We start from the raw sequence: 9,388 nt of genomic DNA on the forward strand, positions 1-9,388 counted from the left end.
GGTGCGGACAAAAGAAGAGACCCAACGCGCCGACCCAGACCTAATCGAGTCCGCTTCGCGTCCGCACCTTCTCGGTGTCCGCCGCGTCCCCACCTGGCGGTCGTTCAATTGCCCGCAGTCAGCCTTGTCAGCTTAATTTATGACCTCGGGCCCACGCGTCAGCGACGGCGGTCGTCCTTTTTTAAGCCGATCATGCGGCGAGGCCATCCTCATCCACTTCCAGCCAGCCCCCCGTCCCCATCTCGCCACACTCTGCTCCCCCGTCGGCGGCAAACCCTAGCCACCCTAGCGAAGCCAGATGGGGCTCTGCTCCGGCGCCGGCAGCAGCAAGTCCAAGGGCAAGGCCCCCGCCATTCCTTTTCCCTCTGAGTTCCTCCCGCCTCCGCCGGCGCCAGCTCACCGGCCGAGGCACTGCATCAACGTGCCAGTGCACCAGGCGGAGTGGCACTGGCAGCACCGCGTGCCTCTCCCGTACCCGACGCCACCCTGCTGCACGACTGGCACCTGGATTCGGAGAGGATCCCAGTGCCTGCAGCGCCGCGATCGGCTAGGGCGCACGCGGAGGAGGTGCGGCGCCGGCGGGCGCTGCTGACACCGGAGCAGCGCAGCCACGCCGCGTACGCTGTCGACTCGCCCAACTGGCTCGTTGGTTCGCCTTCGAGCACGAGGAGGCGAGGCGACGCGGCGTCCGCGAAGTCGACCGCAGCGTGCGCCGCCTTCGCTCGTCGTCCGCGAGGAGGACCATGAGGCGGAGGCCGCCTACAAGGCGGCCGTTGCCGCTGTCTTCCGGGAGAGCGAGGAGGACGAGCGGAGCAGGAGGAAGAGGAGGCGGCGTACCAGGCGGCCATGGCGGAGGCCATGGCCCTCTCCGCGGCGGGTGACTGTGTCCTGCCGCCGGTGGCCCCGCCTTCCCCCATCAAGGCCAAGCCGGAGCCGGAGCCCCTCGAGCGCTACTCATGGACCGGGCGAGTGCGCGAGTGGGTCAGCGCTCCGCCGGTCTTGATGGGGGCAACACCGGCGTAGGAGGCGGCCTACCTCGAGCAGTGGCGCCAGCGACGGCTGGCCGAGGAGCACCGCCACGGTGAATACCTCGAGATGCTCGAGCGCGACGCCAAGGCCGAGCTGCGCGAGATTGAGGAGGAGGCGGCACAGGCCGTGGCGACACAGGCGGCAGCACAGGCGGCGGCACAGCCCGCGGCAGCACTGCCAGCGGCCGACATCGCCGCCTCCTGGAACACGGCGTTCCCCTGGGCCGGCCCTGCGCCGATGCTCATCAACCTCATGGACCTCGAGAAAGACGACGACGACGCCGCCGCCGCCTAGGGTAGCGCGCCACCTTCTAGTTTACCTTTTTTTAATGTTCATTAATACTAATGTGGACGCGTGGACTCTCGCCGGCCTTCGTGGCCAGCTTTAATGTTTAATTAATGTTGTTTTTATTTTTGAAATGCTTGTGTTCTTTTTATTGTGCCGTAAAAATGGGTTGGGCCAGCGTTGGGCGCGTGCGCCGACCTAACGCGAAAGCGGACGTTGGTGTCCGCCGGACCGATCCAAACGAACAAAAAACGGACAAAATCATCATCCGTTTGGGTCGGCACGTTGGAGTTGCTCTTAAGCAGACGCGGGAGCACACGAAGTCTTTGAAGAATGGTGTTATGCCGCACTTTCCATATCATACAGCATAAGCGGCCATGAACTTTCCTCCCAAGGAAAACCAAATTACATTCTGGATGGATTGCCATCCACAAGTAGATCTCGGCGGGTACGAGACCAGGCCTTGCTAACAGATCCGGAAAGTCTGCGGTCTGTGGAATGGAAGGCGAACTGAAACTGAAAGGTGGAATTTGGAGACGCAAAGTCGCCTTCAGCCTGAAACAAAGGCACAAAGGGGCGAACAACTCAGTTCAGAATCGTGTCTACAAGCCTGTAAACACAGGCACAAAGCCTGTAACAAGATTTAGTTCCTCTACAGGCCTGTAGCAAAACTGTCTGAATAACCAGGCATGGTCTGAAGCACAACATGTTGGCATTGTGGCATCACAAAAGAAACCCCAAAACAAAATGAATTCCTTAGAATGTATTACAACGAGCAAAATTTGTAGCCAAACCCAGCAAGGTTGCATGTTCAGATCTATGGATTAATCAGGTGTCCGCTGACACATCCAGAATTCTGACGGAGCAACATATGCTGGCTAAGACCTAAGAGGTGGAGTTCAGAAACATAAAGTGCATTAGTATAGCTGCAGTGTATTTCCGGAAAGTTTTGTAAGCTTCTTCAGGCCAACTTGTGATGAACAACCTAATGCATTTTCAGGCCAACTTGTGATGAATAACACGATGCATTTTCAGAAATTGTGTCTCAGAGCTCCTACGGATGTCAAGGAAACGAACATCATTTTCAGTTCACATGACTAGAGAAATGAAGCAACAACCAGCGAAACAGACTACTTTACCTGTTGACTACTATCTTTTCTTTTGGACAGGAAATTGACTGCTACGAGTTGACAAGGCAGCAAACCTGTCCCGGAACTGGCATAAGGTTAGTTTTTGATAACTCACAGAAAAAAAATAGCACTTCAGTATGTCAATTATGTACATAAGATCATGGTCTCTTCTTTTTGCGAGATAACATAAGATCATGATCTACGGTGTAAGTATACCTCATAGGAAGTATAACGATATCTTTTGTGCAGGTACAAACTCATGCTTAACAAGACAACGACTAACCAATTCCCATCTTGGAAATTAATGCCGACCTTTAGCTTGCTTGTTGTGAGCATTCTACATTGATCGTTCAGGACCTCACTGCAAAGCAAGATGTCCAACTCTTCCAGTGAAGGTGGGAGGCCCATTTCCAGCAGCCTTGACACAATCTGATATCTTCAGATCTCCAACCTCGAGGGAGGGATGGCTGTGCAACTATATCTGTATGTCAGTAAACAGATCGCATCAGGATGAGGTTCTGAGGTGACAGCAATCCTGTCAAGGAACTGCCCTAAAGTCAGTTTTTGTTGCTTCCATACACACACAAAAAAGCACTACAGTATAGTAAACTTTGGGCATGGCATGATCTATGATAGAAGCATACCTCAAAAGCAGTACAAGTGTGCAACTATGTCTGCTGTGCAGGTTGTGCTTAACAAGCCACCGAGTAATCAATTCACATATTGGCCGTCAATTTTGACCTTTAACTTGCTTGATGCCCGCGATATGGATTGATGTTTCAGCTCCTCACTGCCACGGAAGATTGTCAACTCCTCAAGAGAAGGCGGGAGGTCCTCTAGTGTACAGAGTGATGGGCAGCTCCAAATATTCAACTCTTCCAATGCCGTGCAAAAGTGCAGCTCTAGTGTGCCGAGCGATTCACAGTCATCTACGCTCAACTTTTCCAGTGTCGTGCAGGAGTTCAGTTGTAGAGAACCCAGTTTTGGGCAGTCCCATAAATCCAATTCCGTTAGTGCTGGCGCATGTTGCAGAATCAGAGATAGCCACTCCCACGCTATTCTACATGACCCAATCTCTAGATATTCGAGTGATGGGAGGGCATGGTCTGGTGTGCAGCTCCGAATATCCAACTCTTCCAGTGCCGTGCAGGAGTGCAGTTTTAGAGATTCCAAATAATGGCTGCCACGGAGTCGCAACTTCCTGAGTGATTGCGAGCCCTCTAGCACGCAGACTGCAGCTTCACAGATGAACAAATCTTCCAATGCCGTGCAAAAGTGCAGCTCTAGTGTGCCGAGCGATTCACAGTCAATTACGCTCAACTTTTGCAGTGTCGTGCAGGAGTTCAGCTGTAGAGATTCCAATTTTGGGCAGTCCCATAAATCCAATTCCGTTAGTGCTGGCGCATGTTGCAGAATCAGAGATAGCCACTCCCACGCTATTCCACATGACCAAATCTCTAGATATTCGAGTGATGGGAGGGTGTTGTAATTTGCAACTGTCAAATCTTCATGGGTATGCTCTGGCGGAACATCGAAACCAGAAAGTCCTGGACAGTTCTTTATTCTCAGTGTCTCTAAAGATACAAGTTGACTTAATCCTTTTAGTGAAATAGACGTGAGGCTTTTGCAGTAATCTATTATCAACTCTGTCAGGAACCTTAGATTATGGAATGCCAATATCTTTCCATCTAACGCCAACAGCTCATCAGAAAGCTCCTCAAGACTATCCTCGTCAGAACCATATTCATCATCTTCAGAATCCTTGCCGATGGCTAAACTTCCACAGGACCGTAAATTCATTATTGGAAATTTCAAAGCTCCGATCATGGAAATTCTAGAAACAATACTCGAAGATGGTAAAGGGTGTGGTACCAGCAAAAGAGGGCAGTTGTGGATAATGAGTTCCCAAATACGTGGCAACCATGACTTCTGCTCAATATTAAGTTTATGGCCGTTCCCAAACAGATCAAACACCTTCAATGCAATGCAATTTATAATCTTCAGAACCCTTAAACAAGAATTCAACTCCCTCAAGGAAAGGCAGGAGCATCTCTCCAACTTTGGCATTTTAACTAACACCAGCTCCTCCAATGAAGGAACCGATACTTCTTCTAATTTTGGCATGTTTCTTAAGTTTAACTTTGCAAGAAACGGAAGCCCTCTCAAAGATGGAAGTATCCGCCATTCTCCACAGCCATTCAAATACAGAGTCTGTAAATACGAAAGAGAGATATTGCGAGTAAGCCAGGATGGAGAGGTAGCACCATTGTACCCAGTTATCTGAAGATGTTTCAGGTTGTTATGTGGTTCAAGACCCTCAAGTACTTCTGTTTGCAAGCACTCCTCTGTTTCTTTGCTGGTAGAAGGTTCAGAGCTCATGACATTCGCAGATTCATTGCTGTCATCTGAGTCAGATTCATTGCTGCCATCTGAGTCGGATTCATTGCTGCCATCCGAGTCAGATTCAACATCTGACATATTCCAGGACAAGTGCAGCTTTTCTAAGTGTCGTTTATATCTCAATCCTGCCCCACAAGCCTCCTCCAGAGTTTTAACATTTTGAAGTTGAGAAATCATAAGTTGGGAAAGATCATTCATGGATTGAAGTTCTATAATCCGAAAGCCATTAGAATCTTGTACGCTAAAATTGCTTAGTGTCTGAAGTGAGGTCAATTTGCCAATTCTGTATATGGAAGCTACAACAAGATGCCGCAAACTGACAAGATTATTCATTCCATGAGCTACATCAAGATGAGTGTTTGAGCCGACATCTAATACTTGAAGGTGGCAAAAATTGCTCAAAACCTGAGGCAAATCTCCCTGCACCTCATTGACTGTAAGCTTTAGATAGCGAAGATGAGTAGGATTTACAGAACTGCGCACGAGGGAATTAAAATCTTGAAATGTTGCTGATATTTGCAGCAGACGTATATAGTGTGCCTTCTGGAATATGTCTTCGAAGGATTGGAAGAAGGAACAGTCATATTGCCCGATTAACAGTAACGTCCTCAGTTTTCTCACAGATGTAACTGTTTTTCGCAAATCTTCTTTAAACTTGCTACTCCAAGACACGTTCCCATGCTGATCTTTCTTGCACTCTACTGACAAATGTTGTACAGTTGGCAATATATCAGTGCATTCTAGACCATCTATAATTGCACAGTCAGTTCTTGAAACAATCCTTGAAAAATCATGCATAAGACCACACACAACATATGAATCTTTTCTAACAACTCGCTGAAAATAGCTCAGGTTCACCAAATCTGATAAATAGTCCATTCCTATATCCTCCAATCTCTTACTTGGATTGCTCTGCTTGACAAATCCTTGGGAAATCCAAATACGGACTAACTCCTCATCAAGAAACTCATGATTATCAGGGAATATAGAACAAAACGTTAAGCATTGGTGTAGATGGTATGGCAGCTGATCATAGCTAAACTTCAAAGAAGACATGATGCCTCCACTGAGCCCCAACAATTTCCAGCCTTCGTCCTTGAGAATTTTAGTCCAATGATCAACAGTAAGATCAACTCTTAATAGTTCCCCTGCAGTTACTGCTGCTAATGGGTTGCCTTTTAGCTTGCCTGCTATTTCCCGTCCAATATTTGTTAGATTTCCTTCATAGTTCTCATCACGAAATGCTCGTGCTTTGAACAATAACCAAAAATCATACCCTCCCAGAGCATGTAACACGACTGGTTCAGTCGTTCCCATCCTTTTCGCAACAGACAGATATCTGGTCGTCACAAGGATCACATTGCCATTTGCATTGCTTGACTTGAAAGGAGCCAGTATTAGGTCCAGTTTGCCATCGTTCATGCCATCCCAGACATCATCTAAAATCAGTAGAACCCTCTTTGATTCAATATGAGTTTTCAAGACCTGCTGAAGCTTGTCAAGGCTGCATAACCCTTCGTGCTTTTCTTGAGGGACAACATCTAACATCTCTTTTGTGAGTCTCATTTCATCGAAGCTATTAGACACCCAAACCCATATGCTGTGGTCAAATTGGTTTTGCACTTTCGGATCATTATATACAAATTGCACGAGAGCCGTCTTCCCAGTACCTCCAATGCCTACAATGGGCACAACAGTCAAACTGTCAGATTTCCCAGCAGTCATCAGCTGTATGATGGTGTTCTTCTCTTTGTCTCTCCCATACACTTTGCCTTGAAGAAGACTTGATGTTCTTCGGCTTGGATCTGAGGCTGTACTTTGATGGTGAGCTGAACTTGCACCATAATGTGACCCAAGCATGTTGAGATCCTTTGTCACATCCCCTCGGATGCCTTGCAACTGATGAGTTATTTTCTGTATCTTACTGGAAATTTCGTCCTTATTCCAAGGGTGAGCAACAGCTGCGGTGATTTGTGTTGGCTCTGGATTCGTTCCCATCCTTGGTATGCTGGGTGAATTACTGACAGCAACGGGGGTAGCATTTTCAGTAGCATCATCCATGCTGTGAGAAGAAAAAAGGCAAGGGATTGTTAAGCATATGCGTGTTAAGTTGTGAGCACTTTCAAAGAATAAGATGAACCAAGTGTATAACATTCAGCTTTCATGAGGTAAACTATGTCCCATAGCAATTCAAAATTTCAAATGCAATTTCCCTTCCTCACAAATAAAAGTACAGCTGAGAGGTGTCGTTGCAATTTGTAGAAATGAAGAAATGTACGTTGTTTTTTGAGTTTGAAACCGTACCTTGAATGGCTTGGCGGCTGGGGACGTGGTTCTCGCGTATTCTTACACCTGGCACTATTGGAGTGAGTCATCAAGACTCTTGGCCCTTGTTTACCGTCGTATTTAAGTTTCTTTTTACAGTGTCTACATTTTGCCCCCACGGTCTTTCCATCAGTGTCATATATCTCGTCAAAATCAATCCAATGTGGGGATCTTTTTTTGCCACGACCTCTTCTCGGCAGTATATTATCACCATCACCCATCGATGTGCCATGATCTACTCGCGCTGCTTCATGCATGCCTTCGGGCTCCTGCAAAGTAACTGCGCCAAAAGAAGAGGGCTATTAGCATGGTCCTGCTAGACCAGAAAAAAGATTTTATCAAGGTGGAGGCCGTTCGGCGGCTAACCTGCAGCGGTAGTCGTTGTGGCTGTGGTGAAAGACTGGGTAACACCATCGGAAGCGAAGCGATTGTGCGCGTTGGATGAAGACGGCAGCGCGTGTTGGCCTGTTGGGAGATGGACACGGTGTTGGTGACTGAAACAGAGCTAATTTGATGCTTGATTGGATCAACTACGTCGCAAGCTGGAGCTCGACAGCCCAAAAAATTTGAATTCTAATGGCAACTCTATCGATCCCGATAAATGTTTAACTCCCCAAAAACTGCCATTTCGGGGCTTTAACCCGCTCTAACCGAAGCCCCAAAAGACCTTAACTTGCTTTAACTTGGTGCACCAGATACTTTCAACGCTTCTAAAGCAAGTTGTGGGAAAGTATCTGGTGCAACTTGGGGCTTCTAACTTGGTGTGCTATCAGGTGGTAGCCAAGTCTGTTAAAAAAAAGGTGGTAGCCGAGACTTACACGCGGGCCCAGCTTGCCGGAGTGTGAAAATTCGAATTTGGAGTTCAAATGCGAGGTAGAAGGTGGAATTTACTTCGATTTTTTTATTGTAAATAATTGGAATGGATCGACTTCAATTTGCACTGGAATTTGAAATAGAAACCATTTCTAGGAATCAAATTACCTCCTTCGACCTCGACGATATGGTGTTGAAGTCTGTAGTAGTCGAGCTCGTCGACAGCGTCATCGGCGTCGAAGAGCTTCTGCTTGAGCGCCGCGAGAGACCTCGCCATCCGCCTGTTGCCTACCGCCCTCCCCTTGACATAGGATACCGTCGCCATGACTTCATCGATCTCAGATTTGAGCCCCTCGATCTCATCGGCAAGCCCCTCTCCGCGGATCCACGCATCCAGCTTGTCCATCCGCAGGGTCTGGAGGATGGTGTCCGCTCGCCATTCAACCGCGCCCTCCAGAAAGGCGTCTTCCATCGCCGCCCTCAGAGCTTCTTCCTCCATCTCAAAGCTCCTGCTCAGGCTATGGTCAACGGCGGAAGCGAGGTAGGTGGGTGGGAGGTGTGGAGTGCTGAACGGGAGAGCAGTTTACAGGGAAGAAGGCCGGGGGATCTCTATTATTCTTAAGCAAGCTAGGTGGTGGGCCGCAAAGTGTGTACGTGGCTTGGGGCGCTGGGCTGCTGGCGGAACCTCTTTTCTTTTTGTGGGAAGGGAACGCAAACTTCTGTCGCGGACTGTTTCTCAAAAAACAAAAACAAAAACTTCTGTCGCGACACTCAAAATTCAACTGACGCGTATGCATTCAGCATTCTCTATTTCTCTTACAGCATACACGGAATGCAAATATCCATCCACCATACAACTGCCACAATTTTTCCTTTTCTCAACTGGCCTCGCCCCTTGTCCATTACATACAGAGTGGATCAAAGATTCAAAGTGTAGCAAAATTCAGCCGAATTATTACAAGCCATGGAATTTAAAGTGATTACAGTTCGTATCAGGACAGTATAAAAGTACAAGCCTTGGTAAAAAAAATCCCATAATAAAATTATTACAGAGCTGATAATCAAAAATATATATAACGTCACATGATACACTAGATCAACAGTATTCCCATGTGGATCGATGAACAAACTTGCTGCATGAGCTTCTAATATTTCCAAACAGGGAAAGCACCGGCTTTTGCATGGCTAGTACTTTGGCATGGCAAAACCACCCAGGCCACCAACGAGGACGAGGAAGAGGAGGGAGACCACCATGGCCACCTTCCCATAAGTTTGCCGGCGACGGTCGTGCAGGTCGCGTGCCACCCAAAAGCCCAGCGAGGCCTCGACGAAACCGAAGAGCGCCACGGCCGTCAGCAAGGCGTAGTACAGGTAGAAGGCCACCTTGCCATGATGGAGGAACATAC

General features: G+C 48.1%; 1 protein-coding gene across 11 annotated transcripts; it reads right to left on the bottom strand.

The window, feature by feature from the left end:
- Positions 1-1,483: 1,483 nt before the first annotated feature.
- LOC109783272 (uncharacterized) lies at positions 1,484-8,758 on the bottom strand. 11 transcript variants are annotated; one of them, XM_040398013.3, is made up of 7 exons: positions 8,151-8,754; positions 7,536-7,634; positions 7,149-7,449; positions 3,089-6,906; positions 2,757-2,925; positions 2,454-2,518; positions 1,484-1,869 (listed from the first exon to the last, which is right to left on the bottom strand). In XM_040398013.3, the coding sequence occupies exons 1-4, from the start codon at positions 8,479-8,481 to the stop codon at positions 3,156-3,158; spliced, it is 4,482 nt and encodes a 1,493-aa protein (XP_040253947.1). In that variant the 5' UTR covers positions 8,482-8,754; the 3' UTR covers positions 1,484-1,869; positions 2,454-2,518; positions 2,757-2,925; positions 3,089-3,155. The 11 variants fall into 11 exon arrangements, with proteins under 11 accessions (XP_040253947.1, XP_020197471.1, XP_040253942.1 ...); XM_020341882.4 differs by lacking the exon at positions 1,484-1,869 and adding an exon at positions 1,900-2,368 and having other exon boundaries at positions 2,757-2,979; positions 8,151-8,758; XM_040398008.3 differs by lacking the exon at positions 1,484-1,869 and adding an exon at positions 1,900-2,368 and having other exon boundaries at positions 2,454-2,529; positions 2,661-2,979; positions 8,151-8,758.
- Positions 8,759-9,388: the final 630 nt, after the last annotated feature.

This window comes from Aegilops tauschii, chromosome 2 (genome assembly GCF_002575655.3).
Source record: "Aegilops tauschii subsp. strangulata cultivar AL8/78 chromosome 2, Aet v6.0, whole genome shotgun sequence".
NCBI lineage: Eukaryota > Viridiplantae > Streptophyta > Magnoliopsida > Poales > Poaceae > Aegilops > Aegilops tauschii.